Raw genomic sequence first — 27,439 nt, forward strand, 5'->3', positions numbered from 1 at the left:
CTTAGATTTAGGTGCACGCTAACGAACCCCAGGTGGTCGAAATTTCCGGAGCGATCCACTACCGGTGTGTCTCGTAATCATGTCGTGGTTTTGGCTCGTAAAACGCCAGATATTATATTATTACGAGGCTGAACTGTGTTTTCTGTCGAAGATGTTGCATTCTAACGACGGCCCAACACGTGATCGTCGCGCGTCTGAGCGCGCGTGCAGCAGGCAAAGCTATAGCAACGTAGGCTTCCCTGCTGTGTCTCGAGAGCATCGTGTGTTGAGCGAAGGATAAGTCCAATGGAATGGATTCGCGGAGAGTTCGCTCGCTAAGGCTCTCCTGTAGTGTATTTCTTGCACGTTTGTAGGCGAGCTTGACAATAACAGCGATGAAGTGGACTAGATGCTGTACAATATATTCTGTGCTGGTACACTCGGCCACAAGATAATATGGATCACACGGGTGCGTACCGAAATTGCCGTTCGCGCCGTATAGTGGCGAGCCGTATGTTGCCGAGAGGATAACTCTGGCGATTTCGCGGCCAGAGATATGCTTTCGACAGCAGAAGGCTCGCCACTAGACGGTGCAGACGGATATTTCACCACGCGCTCGCGTGGTCCTTGTTACAGGAAAGGTTTCAATATAATTATATGACCTTGGTAGCGCCGAGAACCCGTTTCAGGCCCGGAGAGCAAGGGGGGGGGGGGGAGTCGCAATGTTATGTGGACAAGAATAAATAAGTAAATACAGTTAAACGAAAAAGGACACGGAGGGAAGACGCAGTTAGCCCTTGTGTGTGTATACGCTTCTCTGCGATATTCGCACGTTGCTTTAAGCCTCACGACTCGTTTGTTTGAAAGCAGGGCCAAATTATATGCCCACGGTGACGCCCGACGCATACCAATAAACTCTTAAATAGCGTTTCGCCGCGGTCTGCTGCGGTTAGGGGTTAAATAGGCTCCTCTGCTGTACGTATACATAGCGCTTTTATACGGACGCACCTCGGAAGGAGATCTAGTGACTGGGCTCATCAACTAACGGGGCAGCGCTGCAGTTTACCGGACAGTTATCGTCGACGATTGCGTCCTTAAGTGCCCCGGAAGAACTGAGCCCCCCGGCCGAAACGAGATCAGCGAGAGAGCGTCGGAGGCGGGTTGCAGTTTTGACACGCTTCTCAAGCCTGCCGTGAGGCATACGCATCACGTGGCAAGAATACTTGTAAACACACACATAGCACAACACTTCCGGTTTCACCTTCGAAAATTGCCGGCTAAATTTAGCAGTTAGCTAATGTGGGAATACGAATTTCAATAGCCTATACGTATTTACGTGGCACCCTCCAAATGGTATCACTTTGGTAATGCAGTTGAAACGCTATTTGGGTGAATCTCACTTTGAGGCTTGCGTGAAAGCTACGTTAGCGAGCTGAAACCGTGCAACCGCGTTGTCGATGGACGCTGGGACAATGCATTTTTTTACGCTGAAGGAAGAGATATAGAGGCTGACGTTTATCCATGGTTCTAGACGTATAGACGTGCCCCATTAGGGGGGAGGGGGGGCGGGGCAAAGCATCATCGAAGCCCCCCCCCCCCCCCCTCTTGCGCACGCCCGTGATTCTAATGAAAAAAAAAATAAATGAGAGGGGGGAACGATTGCTCCATGCACGTATAAGTACGGAATCGCTTAAAGTGAACGGAGCGACGATTATTTGCGCTCGCATTTCACTGGTCAGGGTGCACGGTTTAACCGTGCGTTTAGACGACCACGATGTCGCAGGGGTGTAAAGGCCACGCGTGTACGTGAGTTTTCGCACGCCCTTTCGCCTGCGCTCCCGCATTTAATTAGCGAGTTATTGCGAGCACGGGCCGCCCGCTTATGTGATGCGCGCGCCGTCGTGTGTTTATGCGCGGGCTGCACGCGTTTACCGCAGCGATGCCAGGCCCTCGGAACAAGGGACGTGCGCGCTCCTCCAAGGTGGTCCTCGAACTTTTCCCGGAAGGGCGGACAGCGGAACAAAGCGCTGTTCGAGCTGAGCGTATACTTAATGGACTCACAGCAGACCTCATTACAGATTTTGGTCATACTTGAACAAGCAGCGCTCCTTGGCTGAGAGGATCTTAATATGGTCGACATTATTAAGGTGAAACCTTTAGATGCCTCATCAAACGCGAAAATTGACCGGCGGCGGCGTCAACGACGGTTAAATGTCGTCGCGTGATGATGATATTTATCACGTGATGACCTGGCCATAGGATGTCATCACGTCGTCACATAACGTGACGTCACGTGATGACATCATCACATGACTCGCTCGGTCAAAGCAGGGCCGATCACGGAGGCAGTGCAAAACCAGGTGAGGCGCAGAAAGCTTTTGGAGGGGGAGCGGGGGAGGATGAGTACATCGACCGAGAAGTAAACGAAGAAGATGGCTTTGGCCTTCGAGTCGTTTTAGCACAAGGTACCCTGTGAGTTTGACTGCTGGCTATTACATCCCGTTCAATATTGTCTCTCTCACATGGGCTTATATGCGGCAGCGGTATACATGCACTGACACGGTCATTTTCTGTGGTCACTGAAAATGTCGAACACAGAGACAAAAATGCATGCTTGCCTTTTTCCCGTATTGTGATGTGCGCCGAGGCGGCGACCAGGAACATTGTGACGCAGAGTATCGACGCTCTGAACAGCCCGAGAAGTGCATGTCTGGGCAGCCGCTGGGACGCTGGCTCTTCGGAAGTGCGCGGTACTAGGCTCATGGTGTCCCGTATGACGTCACTGCACCGTCCGGACCAAGTGGCGACGATACCTCGAACAGCTCCCGCCGAGTGGTGTTCTCGCTGCCGTGGCCATCTTGACCCGCGAACCTGCAAAACAATGAGAAGGAGGGGGGTTTCAACATTCGCGATGTACGCTTGAGCACAAAAGCGTACGCATGGCTGTGGTATACATACAACATACCGCGCGTCAACGTGTCAAATGGAAGGCCTATAACTTTACAGGCCTCTGAAGCAGAAGAAGCTCTGCATCAAATCTATGCTGTCCACATCGTTGGTCCCGTAATACTGAAAAGTCGTTGCGTATATGCCTTGCTTGACAGTGTCAATATCTGTTGTTCGACTGATGCACGCTGCGTTCAACCTCACCCGAAGCTTCGGCATTTAGAAGACATGGAGACATCGTCATCTTTTCACGCTCGTTTCTTATAGCAAGCTCCGCACGCCTGATTCATGCGCAGCGCGCGGATGGAAATCGGTACAACCGGAAACTTGGTTTTCAAGCTGTCCACCTGTTGAACTGTAAACGTGTTAGCTGCCGCATCGGCCCTTATTATTTTTCTCTTCCCCGTTGTGACGCCAACAAACGCGCACACGACGGTATAGAGCTCCATGTCGGGTGATATACGCTCGCGATGTGAGCCACGGTGCACACACTCACACGGAAGTGCGCGCATGGCAGGCGCGGGAAGAGGGCCACCAGGCGTTTGTCTGCGATTGTTTTGTGTTCGTGTGTGTGTGCGTGCATGCGCGCGCGCGCGCGCGTGTGTTTGTGTGTGTGTGTGTGCGTGCGTGCGTGCGTGTGTGTGTGTGTGTGCGTGTGTGCGTGTGTGTGTCGCGGCAGCTGAACAATCGTTAGCGCGTGAAAGCAGGAGCCCGCATGCTGCAGTTGGAGACAGGCGCGCTGCGTTGCACGGCTGTGGGGCTTCACGAGCTGCGGCGCCCGCCCCGTGGAACCTACACGCGAAGTGTCATTTATTGGTGCGCGGTGATGTATTGGTCGTAATGGCGCGCCGTCGTAAATGTAAACGCCGCCAAAAACACACAGGCTATATGCGGTACAGAGTGCGCGGCAACAGGGAGCCCGGCCACCGGTTCGTCTCATTATTGCGTGCAGCAGCCGTGTTGGTTGGCTTCGCCGCACGCACCTCTCCTACCCCTTTTCCTCTCGGCCTTTTCCATCAACGTCAAGAGGTCGCGATGGCAGTGGGTGACGTACGCGTATGCATCCGGAAACGGCTATGCCGCGGCAGGTGCGCTGCACGAGTGCATATATAAGCGCCTACGTAAGCCTTGCCGTTAGGAGAGTAACCGCTGACGGGCGGCGCCCTTCGATCGCTACAGAATGCCGAGGAAAGACGGCTCTTATGCAGAACCGCAGTATCACGGGCGAGCTCGGAAAATGTATAGCTACAAGCGTGGTTACTGCTATCGGAACACGCCGCTCTAACTGGAGCGTTTATGCGTGCGAAGGCACATCACTTGTCTGTGCACCGTGCCACACTTTCGAACGTTCCGCGAAGCAGGCGTTTATCCAATGTTCTGGTTTCTGGAGACATTGTCACATTCCGCCATGTTGAACCTTTGAGCCAATCAGAAAGGCCATAGCGCAGCCCTGTGAGCCAATCAGACACGACGAGATGGGGAATTCAAGACTATATGGCGGAACCAATGTCGCTTTGCTGCGCTTAGCAAGAGCAGACAAATTGGTACGTTAATGAGACACAGTCCATGAACGCTCGTTCGAGTTCCAGCAAGTTCCATCGTATGGTATTCATTAAAGTCGTTATGCTTTCCACATGATTCAATTTCGCGCCAAGTACACACCGCGAGTTTGTTTGTACACTGGATAATATATATATATATATATAATGACGATGGTGGGAAGGCAAACAACACGTAACTCTATCATCTGTTCGCAGGATAGATATAGTATCGGTATGACATCTTAACAGAACTTGCGCAACGATCCCTGCTCCAATTTCCAGGCGTTATGTACGAGCACGACCCGCAGAACGCGCACCCCGCGGCCGGCTGGCAGCCTCGCTGACAAAAAATGGTTCGGCGCGCCTTTCGCGCGGGCCGCTCGTCGCATACCCCCACGAAGCGTGTTTCCGTAAGGCCGTCTTCGTTTCCGCACGGTTTTGCACCATTTATTATTTTTTTTTATAGCAGAAAGCAGCTTCTACTAGTATAGAGTGTGCACAGAGCCGCTGACACGCGCTCGGAATGAAGTCCACCGCCAAAGCACGAAGCCGCAATGAAGCTCGCCGTGCGCACGGCATTTGCGACGAATGGAGCCCGCGTCGTCGCCGCTTAAATCTTGTTTCCGCCTCGAGCAACCTAACCAAACGCCTGGGAAGAATGGGTCATTTCGCGGCGGGGGTACCGGACCAGCACTCTATATATACGGAATGCCTCGGTCTTCTCAGTGGGGGATGTTCTCGAGAAAAAGCTATATTTTGAACGGTATTATAGTAAGAGCTGGATTTGCATCGCCATAAACGATATAACTTTAGCAACCCTTAATTATAGACACGCCGCACTGGCTAGCTGGCGTGACTTGCCGTTCTTTCAGTTTCCGCGTTCCTTCCAGCGCCAGCGAGATGACACTTTCAACTGCAACAAACACGCGCCCGTTTCATGGCATACATGCTCTGAAATGTGTAAACGAAGAATTGACCGAGTCCACCGCTTTTGGCTTGGACACGATTTCCTGGTAGTGGGACGTATTGCTTTTGCTTTTGAATATATTGAATTCCTGCTTTAGACTCTTAAATACTGTACATTAAAGATGCACAATTCCACCAGTAAACACTCCCCAAGACACGGAGGTTTTGAAACCGTTCATATTGTATCTGCGGAGGTGCGCACAGCTTAAGACATTATTATTATTATTATTATTATTATTATTATTATTATTATTATTATTATTATTATTATTATTATTATTATTATTATTATTATTATTATTTTGTAAAATTGTGATTCGGACGCATATTATGCATGGGAAAACAAAGTCAGAAAACATTCGATCATCACAGCGTTTCTGTTTTGGAATATAAGAAACGACGCCTTTCTGCATTAACCGTCCATAGCGCGTCGCGATGGTGGACCAAGAACTTCACTATGACATTTGTTGTTTCCTCATTCCTCTCGGCGGTAGCCCCATTGTGAGGGACACTTTCGCGAGCTTCCACTATAGCCAACACGCGGTTACACTTGCATGACACCAAAGTTCTTGTATACATGGGATCACGAAACAACTCCTCTCGCTCCAACTAGACGCCTCTGCGACGTTCTAAATCGCGGAGTCGACGGAACACCCGTTTCTGCGAATAGCCAGCGCACAATGAGAGTTCCCGCTGTCACTCTCTGCACGTATACTTACACGCCATCGCACGCGTGTTCAGCGGTCAAGCGGTCTGCAGAGTTCATTAGGGCAACACGCGGCGAGTCGTTCTTGACGTGGTTGTAAGTAAGCCGCAAGCTGGACAAACGATGACCGCATGACCGTGACCGCGTGACAGAAGCAGTCATGGCGTGCGCTTCGTGCCTCTCAAGAGTGTCAGTATACTGTAATGGTGCTGTCTCGCGGACGACTCTTAATGAGCTAGAGGATAGAGAGAGAGAGAGTGTGTGTTGAACGCAGGGCGCAGCGTGATCCAGCTTGGAGGGTGCTCTCGCTCCGTTGTCCGCGGATAAAAGAGGATGACGCCTTCGCGTCTGCGACCGCGCGCGCGCGCGCGCGCCCCGTCGCGTGTTTGGTGCGTCCCAGTTTCGGTGCTGAGCGACAGTTGCTCGCGGCACTGCTGGAAAGCGGAGCTTGAGCCAGCGTGTCTTCTCCGAGTGCCGAGACACACGAGAAGAGACGAACGGGATGCAGCAGCCAACAGAGGTCGGTTCCATTACCGGGTCGCCGCCGTTTAGTGTGATGGATCACCGCCACTCACATCAGAACCGCGGCCTGCCTGCCCGCCGGCGCTGCTTCTCACTCTGCATTCGAGACTTGGGCGCCAGCCGAGAGAACAAAGGGAAGAAGGGCGCGCGCGCGATGCTTGGCCGTCAATGCGGAAGCCACGTCGCGTCCGCCTGTCATTAGTGGCATCAGCGTGCGCATGCAAGCCAAGAGGCCCTCGCCATTGTTTAGCCGGCACTTCGTTGCTCTGGCTGGCTGCTGCCCCCCTAAGCTTTTTGGCGATGCAGATGCATGCAAGGAGGAAAGCCATGGTGCGCGGAAAAACCTGGCCCCTTCCCCGTCCACGGTTGCCTTGCTTGCTATTCAGGGAGTCGAACGGCCGTCGAACCGAGTGCACGGGAGCACCCACTATGCTTTCTTGTTTTCCGTTAGGTCCCGTTGTATCCGTGTACGCGAAGGAAAAAGATCAAGTGAGTGCCGCGGGTTGTATACGACGGCGTATTACGCTGTTTTATCGCGCATTCGCGTCAACGGAAGATAACAGCGGAGCGGAGGCGCGCATGGATGTAAGCCTGAATGTATTACTTGCCCTATATGTTGTACGTATCTCTGCATAAGTAGGAGGAGATATAGGCGGAGGAAGAAAACAAAGAACAATACAAAGACATTGCGCCTTTGGCTCAGATGTGGCATCGTGCCATTCTGTGCCCGCCGTGCATGATGCAAGAGATTCGTACGTGAGCAGAAACATAGGGGAAAAAAAAAATAAAGACCGCCATTTCCTTCGACGACGCAGTCCCGTTGTCCGTTGTAAGCCATTGTATTTCTCATAGGAAGTGTATACGGTCGTGTATTAAGGGGTGTAGGCGAAGCGGCACTGCAGTGAGCAGCTGGGTTGCAAGGGCGTCAAAATGACCGAAAATTACGGCCTTCACTCGATCACCATTGCAGGGTGTTTATACTGAGCGCAGTGGGTGGCCTGGTTCTTTTGTCTTCATTTTTTCCTATTACAACCCTTTGTGCTGCAGTCATGAGTGAGACTGATGGAAGGTCTACAGCCAAATTCGAGCCGGACGCCACGACGATATCGAAGCGCAATGAGCCTGGAAAGATAAAATGGCCACCTGACGCGAGCGGTCACGGAACACTGAAGAGCTACTGGACTCTGTAGAGTAGCCGCGGTGCGGCCGGTGGATGCAGGGCTTTTGGGCGGGTCGGGACAACTACGGACAAGAGTACCTACACGTTCGTTAAATACGGAATCGGGAGCTGTCACCTTTCGCTGCGAGTGCGTTTCGTTCACGTTCAAGCGCCGTTCCGTTCGCATGTTCAGCGGTAAGTTCCGCGACCTTTAAAAGCAGCCGCGCAGTTCCACGCAGGGAGGCTTCGTCAGTGCCTGGAATTCGGGCAATCTGTGTGCTTCTTGTAACTTTCTGTCCTGTCTAAGCGCGCTGTTTCATATTCAAGATGTACCAACTGGCCCGCGAACAATCATTGTTACAGCTAATAAAGCAGATCACTTAAACAAAAACACAGCAGGGGGAGGAGGTAGTGTATCGATTCATACACGTTTCATTCAGTCGAAACAGTCGATGGACGGAGTATATGGACACGTCCTTTACTTTGCAGCTGCACTTTTTTTTTTTCCAAATTTAAAACCGGACACTTATGCACAACGAAAACAATCAGCCGCAAGCCACAAACGTAGAAGTTGGCCCCCTTCGTCTGCGGATACGTACTGAGTTCAATGCAGGGGTTAGAATCCCAAAGCTTTTAGTTCGCCAAGTTGGCCGCGGTCACGTTCGCTATAATGTGTCTGAGACCACGACTGACCGCTCATATGCTAGTAAGAACAGTTCTAGCGTATACAAGAACGTTCTTATAAACATGGAAACGCACACTTCTCACGGCGACTGTAGAACGGGATGTACCCGCGGAATCCATTGTCTTTTATGAATATGCTTCCATTTGTTCTGTTGGGAGTATCAGAATAGAAGCTTGAGCGAGTTGGTAGGTATTCATGCTCGTAAATGTGTGCGCTTCACGATGTTTGGACGATCTATAGACTTTTGGAGTAGCCGGTCGATCTCGTAGCCACGTGGTCGGTTCCCTACACGTCCCATGCATTTTTGACCAAGTTTAGGAACCGTTTTCTCAGTAACTTAAAGGGGTCTCCACACAATACACATATAATTTTCTTTCAAAAATTCCGCTCTTATAGCTCTACCAGACTCATTAAAGTCCGACTAATATTACAGTTTTGGTGATTTTTTTACCGCTGGGACCTAAATATTGAGTTCATTTGCATCTTTCAAAATTTGTAACGCAAAAACTGTCAAACGTACAATTTCAATTCTGGTACAGTAGTTGTATGCACTTATGCAGAACACAAGGAAAAATAATCTACTGTTTATATTGAAATACACAGGAAATAATGGTACCTATGTAATAAAAAACGTGGTTTTTAGATAATCGAGTTTAAAGTAAGAAAACAGCTGGAAAGCGAACATCTTTCGCCACAAACACCGTTCAACCATTTTATTTAGTAGCTGTACGAGCTTGTTAATCATTGCCAAAGTCATTTTTTCAATTTCGAGACTGTCGTCTTGCTTGCCTTGCTTTTGTGAGCTGTCGTGCATCTCTATATTCGCAATGTGTCGTCGATTGTGGTCAACTTCTTTCCGCAGATTGACTATATTTTGGCCAGGCTTCATCCTAATGATTTAAGAATTTGGCACGTACCATACTGCCATGATTAAACGAATAAACACCATCCAATGTGGCAATCCTGAAGCCTAAACAAAGAGAGCAAATACTCTGCGTCGCCATTCCTGTTCACACTTTGCACGTACAGTTTCCTCGTACAATTCTGTCTAATTGCATCACAAATACTATTCATGTCCATTAGAGCATATCCGTTGTCTCCCTGCAGGCGTTTCGTCTAGAAGGACGCTGAAAAGGATGAGAGATTCGTCGATGAAGAGCTTGCTGGTTCAGCGTTCGGCACCTCAGTACGTCGCCGGCATTTATTCGCATTTACAAGAGAACTGTAATGGTTGCCGCGAAATTTTCACTTGCTGAAGACCTTTTTTACCCTCAGCATCTCAACTTAACGACAGGCGTGACAGACACAAGGTGTAATGAAGCTTGGAGCTGAAAATGTTCGAACAGACGCGCTCCGAATAAAAAGCGCGGATAGAAAGGCGCACAGTTGTTATCCGACATTTTTATATATATATACAGCTGACTTCAGATAGACATTTTCATTTTCGTACAGGAAATTGTTTTTAGAAAAATGGACCGTAATCGCGGAGCGCATTCGAGGGGCTTATCATGTAGTGCGTGTTCACTCACTATTTGCTTTTGGAAAAGCTGGTTTTCAGCTACAAAAAATTCACCGACGATTGCGATACTGCCTAATGCGAATTCTGAGCGCAGCTTCGTGTCGGGGCAACGCCAACTGTGAAGTTTTGGCTTTCCGCAGTCGTAGCAATGTAACATTCGTTACATGTTGCCACAGGAACTGCCAGCGCTCGAGTGCTACACGTTCGCTCTCTTTCGTCCTCGTTCGCTCTATCGGTTACGCCGACGCCAACGGCGACGCCGCTCAACGCAGGAACGGGAGCCCGAGAGCTGCGCTCTAAAAAGACTTTTTAAGAAAAACACGAACGTGGAAAACATGCACATAGGGATACACTTCCCAAATCGCTCAAAAAAAAGATTTTTTTTTTCAATTTTGCCTTACCCTGTGCCCTTAATATAGCACTGGTCGCGCGACCAAGTTTGTCGCTCGGCGAATGGTCGCAAACGGTCGTAAATGGCCGCTCTGGTCGCACAGCGACTGTCTTGGCTCAGTCGCTCGCTGCTTGATTTTTCAGTCGCGCGACTGCAGTCGCAAACCTCTGAACCAATCACGTGCGCAGGAACAGGACGTCACCTTATCTTGCCGGACAATAGCAATGCGAGCAGACGTGAATTCGAGCAGACGAGCAGACGTGAACTTATGGCCGTGTTTCCACGGCCATAAATTGCACGCAGTTGTGTACGGACGCGTCCAGTCGCTTTTTGGTCGCCAGTCGCGAACGGTCGCGCGACCGGTGATGGTCGCAGGTGTGAATGGGCCTAGTATACACGCGTGGCTCGCCCTGCACAGCTTGCGCAAACCGCGGAAGAGGCCAGATGAAACGTCCGCCCACGTTCGGCCTGCGCTCCTCGTGTCAGTTATTCAGACGTGGCCCACGCGAACCCATTGCGGTCAAACTGCTGCGAGTGCCGGCAACGGAGGCGGCGTCAAACGAGGCACTCTCGGAAAGGAAGCAAGCATGGTCGAACCGGTGTAAAAGAAAAACCTCGTGAAAGGTGGAAAAATAAATAATGAAAGAAAACCCCCGCAAAAGGTGGAAAAATAGAAGAAAGAACCGGAGAGCAGGTACAAATGGTTGCGTGTACTGGCTGGTTGCGTGTTCGCGTAAAGAAAGCGTGCGTACGCCGGCGCCGCCGAGACTTTCCTGCGTGCGCGTTGCGCGATAATAAAATCAAAGCACGTGTTGGAGCTCACTCGAGAAACAAACGTATATATGTGGAACTGCCAGGTTATCTACATACGACGCGGTCGTATAGTTCTCGGTAAACATACCGTAACGTGATCTTCCGGGAGCATCGCACGTTCGTGCGGCCTCGCCGAGCGCGTAGCATTTATACACCAGACTACAGAGATGAGAATCGATCTGTTCTGTATAGCTGCATGTGTACGCGTTTATAGCCTTTATATCTGTTATACCCACTGTTCTTAATCGCGTCGTCTTTGCTCCTCCCTTACAATGAGATACGCAGAGCAAGCGTGCCGCGGCTGTGTGTACTGCTGACCTATACTATACGAGCAAGTATACATGGCAAGAAGTGACTCGGTCGTATAGTCGCACCCGGACGATCTGTGCCGTCGCACGAGTTGCAGGCAACTAAGGAGGAGGTTGTTATCATTCCCTGTATGGGTGCAGGACACTTTCCGCAGCGCTGTCCGAAGACAAGGATGGTTGCTGGTCACGCTTTTGTGTATGCTTGCGTGACGCGATAGTACGCCCTAAGAAAAGGGCCCGGGCGCTCGCCAACGATCGTTCTATTGGCCGGGTCAGCGTTCTGTACTACATACATACGCGACCGCTGTCCGTGGTGCAGAATCGTCGGGCCTACTTTTATATCCAGACTGCGCAGGGTATCCCCGGGTAGCCGATCGTTCTCGTTTCGACGTTTGTACATACGTGCGTACAACGTTATTCAATTGCTTCCAAGCCAGTATGATTGAGAGATGGAGAAAGAGATCCGCCGTAGCTGTGGAAGGCGATTACAACGAAATGAAGGCTCGACAATGCATGCGACCTGAACTTTCTGGTTTGTTCGGCTCGATTCGGCTCTGATACGGCCCGCGGTTATCGCTCATCGGGACCGACGCTCCGCGAAAGACGCCGCAGTAGTCCGGAGCAGCGCCAAGCTATCCTCCACGTACGCAGTACTTACCGTTTCTTACAGTCCCAATAACTGTAAGCACTGCAGGATTCGTGAATCTGCGGCTATGTCCGTCTTATAACAGAGTGACTACTCGATCGTGCGGCAAACGGAAGTGGTTTTCGTGAGAGCGTGCACATCTCGTTTTCGAGCCCCCGGCCTTGTTCCAAGCACGACACAAGGATAGGTTTTCTCTAGCTGGCAAAGTTCGGGTCCGCGCGCAGCATCTCTCGTTCCCATCTCCGAGCGAAAGCCGCTCCCCGAAAGATCGCCGCCGCGGTCGCTAATGTTTCCCCAGCGTCCTCCCTGGCTTTTGTGTTTGCGCGGAGATAGATACAAGAGCGTGGTAGCCCCGATGTTTCCTTGTCACGCAGCCGGCGAGATTTCGTTTCTTTTTTCTTTCTTTTATTCACACTCAGCGCGGTACCTCGGTCCGTTTGTTGCGCATTCGTGTACCGGCCGCGTCAGAAAAAAACTTGGGGCGGAAAGTCGCCCCTCCCAGGCGCCTCGGTGATAACGCGAGTTTTCTCTCGTCAGCGAGTCGACGTCGTGCTGCTCGTGAATGATCGTTGTTCGCAGCCGAACCCTTTGGAGCCCAGTGCTGCGCGTGCACAGTGTCTCCTGAAAGGAGCCAGAAATGGCTACCCCTTTTCTGAAGCCGTTTCTTCATCTCTCACGAAAGAAAAAAATAATGTCATCGCAACATTCGCATGTCATCGCTGCAGCGATGTTTTACCTGCATGTATACATACATCGCTGTAGCGATGCGTGAATATGCAAGTATTCAGTGCACATTGTGCCTACCGTAGCATGATGACTGATGCTGCGACGACAACGTATTAATCGGGCACGAAGATTGCGAGCATGAAGATGTATATATAGCGATAACCTGCGTGGAGACATATCTGATTCTTGGTTAAATCCCTCATAATGGATACGTGAGCCTCATAGTGGGTAGGTGCAACGCCCCCCATAGACTGCGCATGAGCCACACATATATAGGAAATTGAGCAATCTATCAACTTTCACGGTTTATTCCTGGCTTTGGTCCCGTTGTGGGTTGTGCATTTTCACTTGGGACCAACCAACCAAGCTTTTTCCACCTAGGTGTCTTTTTTTTCTTGTTTGTTTGTTTTCAATCCTAAAGTAGACATAAGTTGCACAATCGTGGTGGTGACATATCTCTACGGCATATCGTATGGGAGGCCACACTGAAAGCTGGCAGAACGGTGCCACTGTAGTACAATATGAAGGAAGAATGATCCAGATGCGATGACGCGCACTTAGTGTGTTGTTCACAGCTCTTCACGCGAGTCGGATGCATCGTTCATGCCCTACACTTCCGCAACATGTAGTTCAAGAAGTAACTTGCGGCTTTCTTTAAGTTTCTGTTTTTGGAATTACGCAGATTCGCTGTCGCCGGAAGAGAAACATGCCACCGGAAGAAACGCGAATTGGCACTGACACCGAAACGGCGTTACAAATCTTTCCGCAACATTCTTTCGTAACGTGTCTTTTAAGCGAGACGGGTGGACGCAGAGCAACATGGAGCGTGTACAACGCGATATGGTCGACGGTTATACAACCGCGCAAATAACAGGACGAGAACAGTGCGCACCTAATTTAAATTTGCACCGCGAGAAGCTCACGCTCCGCATGGTGTTAAACACGGCCGCTTTAACGAATTTCTGGCGTTTCTTCCGGCGATGGTTGCAATCCGTTTCTATCCTATGTGTACCGTGCGACTGTCATAATCAAGGCTGGTGGCGTTTCATGTCGTTTTGTAACACGCATTCTGCAGCTACGGTTGCATTCCCCTTAGGAACTGTGTCCTGCGCCGGAAATGCTACACGTCGGAAATAATTCACTCCATTTCCGCAAGAACTTCCGCGCTCCAATCCGTCGCCTCGCCTTTTGCGGTGCGTGGAAAGGTGCCCTGAGGGGGCGCACTTCCTAACTCGAAGCGGCTAATACAGGACGATGGCACCCAATGGATGGCAGCAGCGCCACGCGCATCGGGGCCTCCTGCCGATTCACAGTACGGTGCAGCACTGTGCCACCTGGATCGCGTCAAATAACCAGGAAGGCGAGTGTGAACACTCTCAAATCGCGTTGCTCAGTGACGTGAAAGCGCTTCGCTGAGTGCCCAAATGAATGCGCTGTAAAGTCGGTTGGTCTGTAGGGTCAAGGTACGCCATTTCGTTGTGCGATTCGTAGCTTCCACCGGGCTGCTGGAGATAATTAGATGGAGATAAAACGCAGATTTTCACTGTGCAGACCGTCTCATTCGTGGCAGTCTCGATGTCTGGAACTGAGACGGACATATATGCTCAGAATCGCAGTATACTGTCACATCCTGCGAATCAGCGGGCAAGCCCAGCTAGCACACCTCGCATCGGGTGCGGTGCACGGTTTTAAGCCGAGCGGGCACCCATTCCCCGCGGCGTCGCGCTGTCGCCGTCGTCGTAGCCCTCTCTCTAGTTCAGCGCCCTCCCCGCGTGTTCGGACCGGCTCTGCCGCCGGACGGGCTTTTTCCTGCACGCCGGGCTAGCAAGGCGAGACGCGAAGTCGTAGGCGCCGTTACCTGTCTGCCTACCCCCGCGCGCGCGAGCGATAAGTGGGCATACCAGAATGCCGCCGCCCCGCGATGCAGCTTTCGCTGCCTGCCATGGCTTCGCCGGGGACACCCACGCCGGCGTTCCAGCGGCGTGTCCACAGCCACCACTCCCGCGAGCCCGCTTATGGTGCTGCTGGTCAGGCCCCGCGGTGGTGCAGTTGTGGTTGTTTGGCGCCGCCGCCGCCGCCGCATGTGGCGTCCTTCGCATGCAATGCAGTCTCTCCTTCCGCGGCGACAGTCCTCCCCCAGAGCCCGCGTGTCGGGTCAAGGTTGTCGCGCTCGAATAGCGCATTGGTTCTGTTACGATCGATTTGTGTCAGCTGTGAACGCTCGGCCAGCGTTTATATGGTGCGAACACGTCTTTGTAAAGTCTGTTAAAAGCAAGGCAGGGAGGTCAGACACGTACAGGCGAAGTTCGTGCAAGGGACAACGGAAACGAACTTGAATACGGCACGCCGACGCATAACGTGATGGTGTCAGCGGCAACGTATACCCTACAACAAAACCGTTTCACGTTGTGCCCGGTACATTGTTTTTGCGTGCCACAAATGCTGTATCTGACGCTCTGGGAATGACCTTTGTCGCCGGTTCTCTTCCTGACCCGAGTTAGAGGATCTTGCGTGTCCGTATCCTAATAAAGTTTCAGGAGACGCTTACCTCACGCACTTATTCAGTTTTACCCTTCCAGGGTTCTCCGAGCGTTCTTTTTCTCATGATCATTCTTTCTTTCTTGTTATTCAAGAAAAGACGTTGGGAATAGCTACGTGGGAAAGCGCATATATATGTATTAACGTTCTTTGTACAGAGGACGAGTATGCATTAATTGCGCTCTTCTGTTTAGCGTATTACGCAGTGTAACATGTTAACTAGGGACTGTCAGAGTTAAAGAAAATGAGTTGAAGGGGAACAACACAGTAAGCAGGAAGTACTGGTCCAGTGAGATGCTTTAGGGATGCGCGCTCTGAGAGCACCGCCACCTGGGTGAAGCGAAGCAGAACTACGCGGGAAAAACAAACCTATGACGCAACAGGAAGGATGGTGGTCTTCCCCGCCACCTCCCCTCTCCTAAGAAGAGCGGCACGGGCGTGCGCGGCAACAGCTCTTTTACGGCGTCCCCGCTCATAAATTGTGTCGGTGGCGCTTATCGGCGCGCTGCTAGTGGTCCGTCTATCTGTCCACGCTTGCAGATGCCAATCGCGCGGAATGTTGCGACCGCGACAGGCATTACACGGCTTCGGCGGCGGGCGCTCTTTGCACGTCGAGCGTGCCCCGACTGTCGAAATGGCCGGGGCCCTTCTTCCTGCCTCCCGCCAGAGTGTCGCCGGTGGTGACGACGATGTCGTCGTCATGTGTGTGTGTGTGTGTGTGTGTGTGTGTGTGTGTGTGTGTGTGTGTGTGTGTGTGTGTGTGCGTGCGTGCGTGCGTGCGTGCGTGTGTGTGTGTGTGTGTGTGTGTGTGTGTGTGTGTGTGTGTGTGTGTGTGTGCGTGTGTGCGTGCGTGCGTGCGTGTGCGCCATTTTACTACACATCGTGGCTCGCCGGTTTGGCTCTGGGGAGGCTGCATGTCGGTTATTATGCGGCGGATGAGGGCACGCCCACCACCTGTATTTATACTAAGAACGCTAACGGAATGCACCAGAGAATGTTGGCGCCGTATTTGTACCTTGTCTTCTCTCGTGTACATGTTTTCCATTCGACTATATTCTAAACCTCAGCCCTGTTCTCATCTCAATAATCTCAGTACTTTTTCTCGTATGATTACACGCTCTAAAACAGAGACGCTGGATCCTGCGCTCTCGGCTGCAAGAACCAGCAGGCTAAAAGCTTGCCGTAACCAGGGCAGCCCTTGCTCGGATGTAACTATGATCTCCAGGAGCCGTGCCTTTCATGTGCTTTCCTGGATGACCCTACCCCACCCCGGAACAACTACACCCCATCTTCCACATCTATTCGCCCCTGTTCCCTCTGCAGTGCTGTTGATCGTGTTCTCCCAAAAATACATTACCTTGCCTCATGTGTACCCACGGTTGGCGCTTCTGTCATGTAGTTCCGCATTCCGGACGAAGGTGTGGAACTATGGACGTGCGTCTAAAGCCAAAAGGCCGTGAATACGGAAAATCTGAGGCCCATATCACTGACCTCGTGCACGGGCAAGCTTATGGAGACGATGGTACGGGATCGCCTCTCTCCATACCTGGAGAGCAAGGGCTTCTTTGCAGACACCATGTTTGGGTTTCGCCCACATATGTCTGCACAGGACGTCCTTCTCCAGCTGCACAGGGCCGTCATACAACCCACAACTATGCAACACAATGACAAAGCCATCCTCGCCCTTGATCTGAAGGGCGCTTTCGACAATGTTAAACACGGTAGCATCCTGGCCAACTTGAGTTCCACCGACTGCGGGGCTAGGACCTTTGCATATATAAGAGATTTCCTCTCTAAACGCCAGGCCCTTCTTCGGATCGAGGACGAGGAATATGGCCCGTACATTATGGGAACACGGGGTACCCCTCAGGGAGCTGTGTTATCACCGCTCCTGTTCAACATTGCTATGATGCGCCTTCCAAATAAATTGGCCCAGGTGAAAGGCATTCAACACGCAGTATATGCCGATGACATTACAATATGGACCACCGAAGGGAGCATTGGGGAAATGCAGGAACGCCTTCAGCGGGCCGCATCCATAGTCGAGGCGTATGCCAACGATTGTGGACTCCAATGTGCTCCAACCAAATCAGAGCTTCTGCATGTTAGAGCGCAGCCAACCGATAAATCAGCCATACACATCTCTCTGTCTGGGGTTCCCATCAGAGAGGTGGAGGAGCTTCGGATTCTCGGCCTGTTCATTCACCACAGACTCAGACCGGACTCCACAATTGCGAAACTCCGGATAGTAGGCGAACAGGTAGGGCGCATGATCCACCGCGTTTCCAACAAGCGGGGCGGTCTGCGGGGCAGGGACGCGCTTCGGCTCGCCCATGCCTTCGTGACTAGCCGGATACTCTACGCCGTCCCATACCTTCGCACTAACAAGCACGAAGACGACAGAATAGATGCCATCATTCGCAAGGCGACTAAGCGAGCTCTGGATCTCCCTGTGGCCACCTCCAACGCCAAACTCAGAGCTTTAGGCGTGCTCAACTCCTACCAGGAGTTGCGGGAGGCCCACCTTGTCAATCAATACACGCGGCTCGTGCAGACGGCTCCCGGGCGCCGCCTGCTAAACCGATTACAGATCCAACACGTTTGCCCTGCAGAGGAGGCGGAGCGTATTCCAAAACTGTGGCGCCATATGCTCTCGGTCTCTCCGCTCCCCAGTAACATGGATACGCACACGCACGAAAGCAGACGACAAGCGCGGGCTCGGACGCTTGAAAGACAACACGGCTCTCGACCTGGTGTATTCTACGTGGACATAGCAGGGCCTTCGCCCAAGGGATTTTACACGGCCTCTGTAATTCACCAGGAAAAACACGTCAATGGGCTCTCCTTCCGAGCACAAAATTCAGAGCGAGCTGAGGAAGTAGCGATAGCGCTTGCTGCCGCGGATCCCAATTCGAAAGTCATCATCACGGACTCCCGTAAAGCATGTGCTCACTACTTGGCAGGGGAGATATCCCCCTTAGCCGGCCAAATTCTAAAACGGGCTGCCATTGATCCGACCCCGAAACGCATTATATGGGCTCCTGGCCATCAGGGCTTACGAGGTAATGAGGCCGCTGACGCGGCCGCCCGAGCGCTTACCCACCGGGCTCCTCACCTTGGCTCTTATGACTCAGAGGCCAATACACCGCTTCTGCGGTTCAAAGAAATTCTCTCATATTATCGCGACATTCACCGCCTTTTCCCGGCTCCTGCAAAGGGGCTGAGTAAGGCGGATGAGCGAACTCTAAGGCGCCTGCAGACAGGTACTCTACTCTGCCCTGCAATATTAAAGCACTACGATCCAAACACGGATGGGCGGTGCCCACACTGTGGGGAGACCTGCGATATCTTCCACATGGTGTGGGCATGTACTAAAAATCCCGACCTGCCCCCTTCCCCTACCCCTTCACGAGAGGCATGGGAGACTGCCTCCTCAACTGCTCCTCACTGGAGTCGCAACGGGCTCTGGTGCGACGGGCGCGAGACGGGGCCTCGTCATGCGGTGTCCCGGACTAGGGACGCCGACCATGTACCGGGGTCATGCTTTGGCCCCCAAACTCTCTTTTTTTCTTTTATAATAAATGTTTTTTCATCATCATCATCATCTAAAGCCAATCCGCTCTTCGAGTCCATATGTGGAACTATGTGTATCGTACTTTGCGTACACGTGTGTGCCTAAAGCACATTCGTAACGAAGAAAATCGTCGAAAGGCCGTTTGAATAGTAGGACTCACGCAAATGGTACACGGGAGCTTCGCTCGCATACTAAAAGCCGCGTTTAGCGACAATGGATTGCCTTTTAGAAGCACGGGTAGAGCGTGTACGAATTGTCTTTGTGCGTTGCACACAAATTCTAAAAATATACAAAAAAAATAAGCCTGAACGTGTAGCAGTAAGATTTTAAAAAAGAAAACGACAGAATGCAGTGCGCGCTCTCGCTTTCGTTGTGTAATCCGCGCCCGCCACCATTGCGCCGAAAAGTTCGCTGCCATCTCTTTCTCCTTTTTTTCTACTTCCTTTTTTTCTGGTTGCACCGGGCGCCACCGCCAAAAAGTCGCCTCCTCGTGCCGCCCCGCCGCCGTGTCCCGTCTCTCTACAACCGTTCTATGTCGCTTTGCTTTACCGCCGCAGATTGTATCTGTGCCCCAATCTGTGCGTCTCTTTAGGGCAGCCCCGAGAACAGCCTGTCATCCTCGAGACCGCTCTTCCCCTCCACCTTGGTTGCCAGATAACGCCTCTCTTCCCACCACGCTAGTACCGGGCGCGACCGACAGTCGGCGCCAGGCGGGCCCCGTGCTCTCCAATGGTAGATGGCTACTTTTTGTGCTGCGTTTCTTTTCCGCTCAGCTGGAGCTGACAACACTGATGAGCTCTCTCTCAGTGGATGGGCGAGGCCCTTACGACACGAATGCGCGTACATACACAGCCCTTGCGTAATGACGAAGGCGCGCAGGCGTGAAGTTTGGACCGACGAGCGGGGTCGGTGCAACGAACGATGACCGCACCCGCGAAAAACGTGATCAAGGCACGCGTGAACTCGGGAGCGAATAGGAAGGAGGAGGAAAAGCACTCGATCACAAGGTGGCGCGACGAGATATCTGACATTATAGCGAACGCATTGGGCCATTCCTTGTTTGATAATTGCGACGACCTGCTTGCAGTTGATGCTGCGTGAGAGTATAAAAGCTTGGGGTGCCGGACCTTGGAGTGTGAATTCGATCGGAGGTTTTCCGCACTTTCGCATAAGTTGCACTTGAAAGACGTCGGGCTGGTTGAATAATTTATTAGGAGCACCTTCACTACCGAATGCTGGCAATCAGTCATGTATACTTCTATCGGGTGTTGAACGCTATTAGTCAATCGTCTCTCTCTCTCTCTCTCTCACACACACACACACACACCAAAATGATGAAGGAACGGCAGGCGCTTGTCGTCCTCGTCTTCCGTTTGTTCGCGCTTTACCCTTAACCATCACGGAGTACTGACCAGCACAAACCATCCCCTTCCTTAACATTCGGAAATTCAATCGAACTGTCAAGCAGATTTGCAGCAATTCTTGTCACATCAAGCTCCAGCTTATTATGGCATGTAACTCGATACATCTGTTGCCAAGAAACACAAATGATGACTTACCTTTATGAGGAGTCCATAAATCACAGCGCACCACACGTAACACGCACGGAATGCACCGTGAGACACTTGTCTATGAGCAGGTCTAGGAATCGCGATGACGACGTCTTCAAAGACAGAAAGTTAGGAGCGCTTTCTGTGAAACTTCTCGCAAGAGTTCGCGCTGGTCTCTGAGGCACTAGCGAGACAAATTTGTACCCTCTCGAGAACACGTCACTTCCCGTGTGCTTGATATTCTTCTTTTCGATAAGAACGTTACCTCGATGACTTTCTTAAAGCGCGCCTGCGGCACACGTGCTCACTGTTGCTATGAAGACATGCTCAGGACCGCCGAATACACGCTGAAGTACGCTTACCGGCTCGGCGCCAACCTTACCCAGAAAACTCCTACACGAGTTTCTACGAATGTCAGTGAGCTTTGGACATGCTTGTCGTTTACCGCGCGGGAAAAGAAGGGGGCTTTTGTCCCGTAGTAACAACCATTCCGTGATTTTGTTGATGACTTGTCGTGCACTGTTCATGTCCTCGCGTAATGGTCTGTGGGATTTAGAACCAAGATACGCGAGGCGAAAGCCAGGTGGACGGTATACGCGGCCTGGGCCCGACGGGGTCGGTCAGTCGCCGCGCTCTTGGGGTACTGCCTGGTACGGCTCATGCACTTGCCGCCAGGACATGAAAGGAACCTGTAGTATTGTACAGTGATATTATACACCAATCCGTGGAAATGTCGCAAAGCGAACTGAGAAAGCGCGAGAGTCAACCTGACAAATCTGTGTAAATAATGCGCTTGCATGTTTGACTTTTCCGGCTAACGCACTTTGTGACTAGTTTTAACGGAAACATGACCTGACGGGGATGAACCGAAAACAAAGCTAACGTATAGGCAAAGGCGGCCCCTAAACTGACTGTCGAAAGCTTGACAGTGCCTCTTTGAGTCGCGTAAAGAATGCATTTATCAGTGGGTTGAACTTTGGAGCTCCTTACGTATATTTAATTGACTTGTCTGCTCTTATCTAGAAGATCGATCAGCTGCTCTAATCACCTGGCACTGCGTAATCGATTCGAATGCGTATATCCCTCGAAGCGTGTTTATTCTTCACCTCTGATGCTTTCCCGCCGGTGGAACTCTACCGACTACCGCTTTCGCAATTAAGCGCCCTATAAACGGCCCGCGCAATCACGTGCTATGTAAAGAAACACCGCGGGACACATCTCATCAGGCCCTAAACTGCCCGCTTCGTTTTCCTTCATCGTCGTGCGCTGACGTGCGCAGCGACTTACGAAACTGAGCAGGAAAACAAAAGAACGCCACGCACACATAAGACTAAAGCCGTCAGCGCTGAGTATGAGTAAGAAAAGGTACAAGTTTCCCGCGCGCTTTTTCCTCGGGAGTGCAACTTGCCACAGCTCCGAATCACTCGTGTTCATCGCGCTCGCGTTAAGTGGCCCGCGCGCGCTTCCCCAGTAGTACCGCTTAGAGAATGAAGGGTTTCGGAGCGAGTTTTGTATGGCCACACACAAACGAAAGTTGTACACACATCTGTACCGCATAACGTGGGTTCGATAGGCTTGGTTGCTTGCTGAGAGTGCGATTAACTTGTTTGTTTGTTTTGTTTATTTACGCCCGTGCAGTGGGCCACCACAGGCGGCGTGGTCTGCGCGGGTAATCGTATATCAGACGCTGCTTGCAGCGAGTGTACGGCGGGCTTTGCGTTGGTTGCATTGCTCACAACGATCATACCATAAAGGTAGAAGCTGGCGACCTCGTCAGGGGGTATAACTCCGAGGAGGGAGCGGCCTTGGCTTCCACTTCGTGCCCTCCGCGGCCGCTGCACGTATGCTACGTTGAACGCGTGCGCGGTTTAGTGTGTGCGTGCTTGTATGCAGCAGCTGAGATCCCGTGTTTGCTTAGCAGGCGCTCCTTGACGGGATATACCTTATGATTTCGATTTCCGTTAACGAGCCATTCGAGCTTTCTTTCTTTCTTTCTTTCTTTCTTTCTTTCTTTCTTTCTTTCTTTCTTTCTTTCTTTCTTTCTTTCTTTCTTTCTTTCTTTCTTTCTTTCTTTCTTTCTTTCTTTCTTTCTTTCTTTCTTTCTCCTGCCGCTTGCGCGCGCCTGGACGCACCTTGTTAGAAAGAAAAGTAGTTAGGAAATGAATGGTTAAGGCCTTACAGTCAGGAAATACCGAGGCTCAGTGGGGCACGGAAAGCATTAGGTCACGACGCTTCCACGCGGCTTGCGGTGTTTGTGGTTGTTCAGAGGATACACGTTATAGGTTCGGCAAAACAGGTTCGTTAGCGTATCGAGAGGCTAAATTTGTGTGCGTAGAATAACGCGTGCAACAGACGGTTTAAGAGCGAAGCATGAAGCATATAATATTGCCTGCACGACGCCACTTGCACTGCGTGCAACCGTATATTGGACGCAGATATCTGCGAAGGGGCTGTAAAGCTGGTTGCGGTGGGAAGGAGGCCGCGCTGTATAAATAAGCCGTTTACGCTCTGGTTAGTCTGTTAGTCATCTGGACTAGCGTGTTCATAACGGGTGTTTGTACCTTTACTGCGTATACCGTGCGCTCACATTTCGTCCTGTCTCCCGTGGAGCAATGAATGGCTATATCAGTGGTGGAAACGGGCGAATGCCACGACTGGTGTTCTACGCAGGAGGGTCTACAAAATGAGGCTTCACTGCCTGTAGCGACGGGCACCTATAAACTGCGGCCTCCTTGGACAATGTCCGCGTACGGTCCCTGCTTTGATACTGCGCTTCTGTGACGTCGTTGCGGGTGTGATACAGCGTGCTATGCGTTTTGGACATTGTCATGTATTCCACTTCTAGTATCATGCCAACTGAGCCTTCAGTTGGACTGACATTGCCAATCCGCCTCTTTCATTTTCTTGTGCTGCCCTCTGCCGTTTTGGTAGGGTTTTGATAGGGACCGGGACAGGCGGTATTGCTAGAACAAAAGCCTCCGAGATTGTTTCAAGACATTTCCTCTAGGGGAAGGGCGCATGCGCCGTGGTATCGTGAAAGAGGCGGATTATGGCGAGTCAGTTCTGCAGAAGTCCGCAAGGTGGAGGTATCATGAAAGGGCAAAAATTGTCGCCCGCCTATTCGTAAGGAATACAATGGAAGTCCGTACAGATTTACCATAAAGAATGCGTCATAGTTCATATGTTGAGCTCAGATATGGTAGTGAGTGCAACCGCCCCGGGAATGCGTTGGTCTCAGGTTCGAACTCCGGATCAGGAAGCCCTTTTAGCTAAATGAGAAGCTTTTCTTCCGGGTAATTCGTACGCATTTCCTTCGTATAACTTCCTAATACAAACGGGTGGGTGGTAATTTTTCACTTTAGTTGTCATGTTATCATTGAAACTTAGCTCTTCCTTTTTCTCGCTCGCTCGCTCAGTTTAAACCAAGAATTTGCAGGAAGCACCTTTATCCGTTTTACTCGGGCCGTGTTTAGTACAATCTTTCTATAGTGTCATCTGTACACATGGAGATAAAAGAGCCGTAGTGCCGCGGCTGACCCGACGTAAACGAGCGCGCACGCCGCGCGGCGTGCGCGTACGCACACACGCATAGAAGCCTTGGGCGTCGAAAGCTTCGTCATACTAGCCACACGCTGTCTCAAAGGGACAGGGTGCAGAGCCATATGGCAGGCGCGTGGCGACGACCGCGCGTGCGACAGGGCAGCGCCATCTTGAGATCGTCGCCGGGACCCCCCTCCTCTCCTTGAGCCGGGGCTGTGCTTCCGCTCCCGTGAATGGATGCCCGGTGGATGGGGACACCGCGTAGCGACTGCACGGTCCAGATGGCCCAAAGCTGTCGGCCCCCCGGCTGACGAGGTTTCTATATGACGCGGCTGCAGCATACTGGCAGAGGCACTGAGCATCGTTTCACGATACCGCGGGTCCGGGTACCGCATGGCACTCGTCAGGCGCGCATGGCGTGCGCCACACGTATCGGTAAAATCCCCGTCATAGCAAATCGGGCTCCGTACTGCATTCGGAAGAAATCGTTGAGGAAAAGAACGGCTTTGCTACTCGGTGTGTGTACGTGAATGAATGTGCGTGTGTGACCCGCCACGGAGGTCTTGTGGTTATGGTACTCAACTACTGACGCGAATGTCGAGGGATAGAATCCCGGCCGCGGCGACCGCATTTCGATGGAGGCGAAACGCTAGAGGCCCGTGTATTTAGATAGATACACGTTAAACAACATCAGATGGTCAAAATTTTCCGGAGCCGTCCACTACGGCGTCTCTCACAATGACATCGTGATTTTGGGACGCAACACCCCCAACATTTATTATTATTAATGTGCGTGTGTGAGCTTAAAACGCTATACATTGTAACCGTTAACAAGTTTGACAAGTTTGGAAAAAATCACTGATGTATTGACCGATTTGCTCACAGTTCAGGCGCGATGTTCAAAACTCGACAGTTTCGTCCTCCCGCTATGTAAGCATGTGTGATAGACAGGCCTACGGCACTTGCCATGGTCTTTGCGCCGCTTGCTTTCGTTTTCTTTTAGTGACCTGCATGCAGCGCAAGCTGTACACAAGAAATTACAAGGTTCTCGCAGTACAAGCTCCTTCGCCGCTATGGAGAACGTGCGCATATACTTTTGCAGTAGTTTCCCGCTATCTCTGTACAAACAAGATGAGCAACGCAAGCGAGTGCCAAAGCTTCACGATTTCCCCGTCTTCACCATTTTCCCGTGTTCTAGCCCGTAGCTCTTCTTCGCCTGAAGATCCTCGTGTCCATAAGAAAAGGGAAAAAAAAAAAAAAGAAAGAAAGAAGGAAAGGAAACAGGAAAGAAAGAACGAAAGGTTGTTCTGGGGCTTTAGATAAGTCGTTTTCGCCTCTGCCCCTAGGAGGCGGTTGTCACTCCTCTCGAAGCATGCATTCGATGTACGTTCGTCTTCCTCGCGCTGTGATAACACGCAAACGCACTTAAACAAAGAATCAAACAGAGCCAAGCAAAGACTAGCGAAGACGAAGCCATTCGCTCTGCCGCCACGAGCATCGCAGCAGCCTCCTCCGATCCACTGTTTGTTTTTCCTGGGCCACTCGAATGGAAGGGAGGACTCTCGTTGTCGGTGAAACGCGCGCCCCGTGCTCCGCGCGCGCGCGTTGCTTCGGTTGGCAGCGGGCCTCGTTTATTTTGTTTGGCCACGGTGGAGCCGGCCAGTGCCCCGCACCGAACTGCGGGCAAGCGCCAGCTGCGGCTCCTGGTGGCCCCAGCGTTGGGCTTTACTGTCCATGGAGGCAGAGCGCACCGTGAAAAACGGTTCTGCAGAAATCGACAGCCGCGCTCTCTCTTTGGGACATCAGGGCCGACAAGATGAGAAAGCGAGGTTGGGGAGCAAACGAGAGAAGAGCAGCCCGCCGGTATGGTTGCGAGACGGAAAAGGAAACCAGTGGTGGGCTTGTGGATGGTCATTTGGGCAGTGACATGATCTCTGGTGAACAAAGCTTATGCACTACAGGTAACAGACGTGGCGCCGCGGAGGCCACTTGTCACGTCTCGTTGCGAAAGGTTTGCAGATCACCAAACTGGACTTACTGCGTGCCGCCTGTGTGGGTGGAGTCAGGTAATGCTGGCTGATACGTGCTACACTGCAGCTATCACTCAGGACCTGGAGTAGTATGTCAATCGATGGAGCCAGGTCTATGTCAGCAGTCTATCATTAACGTCTGTATCTTTCTTTCTCTTTCTGTTTCATGTGGAAAATCATGTAACACACCCCCTCCTATTCTGTATCGATCTAGGAAGTTGTTTAATTCGCTTTGAATGTGTGTGGGTCGTAATCCGCTCATGAAAAATACATAACCTGAAAGAGGAGCAACGGTATGCGCCGTGTAGTTTGACGGCGTCGCGATTTGTGTCTCGCCGCGAGCGGCCACGTCTGTATAAATGTGCCTTTAGAAACCGTTTGCGCACTTAAGACCGGCGGGTTATATATATAATAACGCCCAAAGTGTGTTCGCGCTCTCTTCTAACCCGATAGCGGTAGCTGGCGAGCACGTTTTGCGCATCCCAGCCAATGCATAAGTGTCCACGCCGCATATCTATATGGTTCTCTCAAATGGAAGGCACACATGAGAATGGAACAGAAGAGAGAGAGAGATAGCGGGCGCTCTTGCTTCACAGCCGCATTTGTGTGTGCCGATCGAGTCTTCCGTTACGTCTCTTTCAGGATAGCTATGGAAGAAAGCGGTCAAGAGGGCAAGGTCGATTTGATCGGTAAGTATCGGCAACGACAACAACAGATACGGTCGCGATGCGCACGAATGTTTTACGCCATCATCCCCCGCACTATATAGTGTACTCCGCCCCCATCCACGGACGAGCACGCGGGGCACGGAATATCTGCCACGGCAGGAGCCATAAGAGGGCTTGCGTGGAGAGCACGTGCGCCTTCGCCTTATCTGTATTCGTGACCCCCGACATTATCTGTCGGCCCGGCGTCCATGGAGGGGAACCACTCCGTGCGCTGCAGACGAGTGCCGCCGTTTACCGTTTGCTTCGCATGCGTCGTAGCGCACCTCGAAGCCCGTATACGGTTCTTGATGTCAGCGGCGCATACTAAAACGGGCGCGGCGGCGGCGGCTCATATCTGTTCTATGCCTCCCGATAGCCTCTGTATGTGCACCTTATACTGAATGTCGTTCGGTGATGTTGAACTCAAAGTGGCACCTGCCGCGTTGTTGCGCTGCTAGGCACGAGGGCGCGAGTTCAATTTCCGGCCTCGACGAGAAGTCGATGGGCAGGAAATGCAAAAACGCCCGCGCACCTATGGGGTTAGGTGCAGTTCAAGGAGCTCCATTTGGTGAAAATTAATTTAGGCTCTCTCA

The 27,439-nt window shown here is 51.7% G+C and overlaps 1 protein-coding gene across 4 annotated transcripts in view; it reads right to left on the bottom strand.

Moving 5' to 3' along the window:
- The window catches only part of LOC119393838 (semaphorin-5A), a 192,835-nt gene that overhangs the window by 64,339 nt on the left and 101,057 nt on the right, over positions 1 to 27,439 (bottom strand). For 2 of the 4 annotated variants that reach the window (XM_049416388.1, XM_049416389.1), the window contains exon 3: positions 2,598 to 2,850. The exons of the other annotated variants lie outside the window; for them this stretch is intronic. In XM_049416388.1, the coding sequence (XP_049272345.1) occupies positions 2,598 to 2,742 (145 nt within the window). In that variant the 5' untranslated portion in view covers positions 2,743 to 2,850. The remainder of the gene's footprint in view (positions 1 to 2,597; positions 2,851 to 27,439) is intronic. 4 annotated transcript variants of the gene reach the window in all.

Source organism: Rhipicephalus sanguineus, chromosome 5 (genome assembly GCF_013339695.2).
Source record: "Rhipicephalus sanguineus isolate Rsan-2018 chromosome 5, BIME_Rsan_1.4, whole genome shotgun sequence".
NCBI classification, from domain to species: Eukaryota; Metazoa; Arthropoda; class Arachnida; order Ixodida; family Ixodidae; genus Rhipicephalus; species Rhipicephalus sanguineus.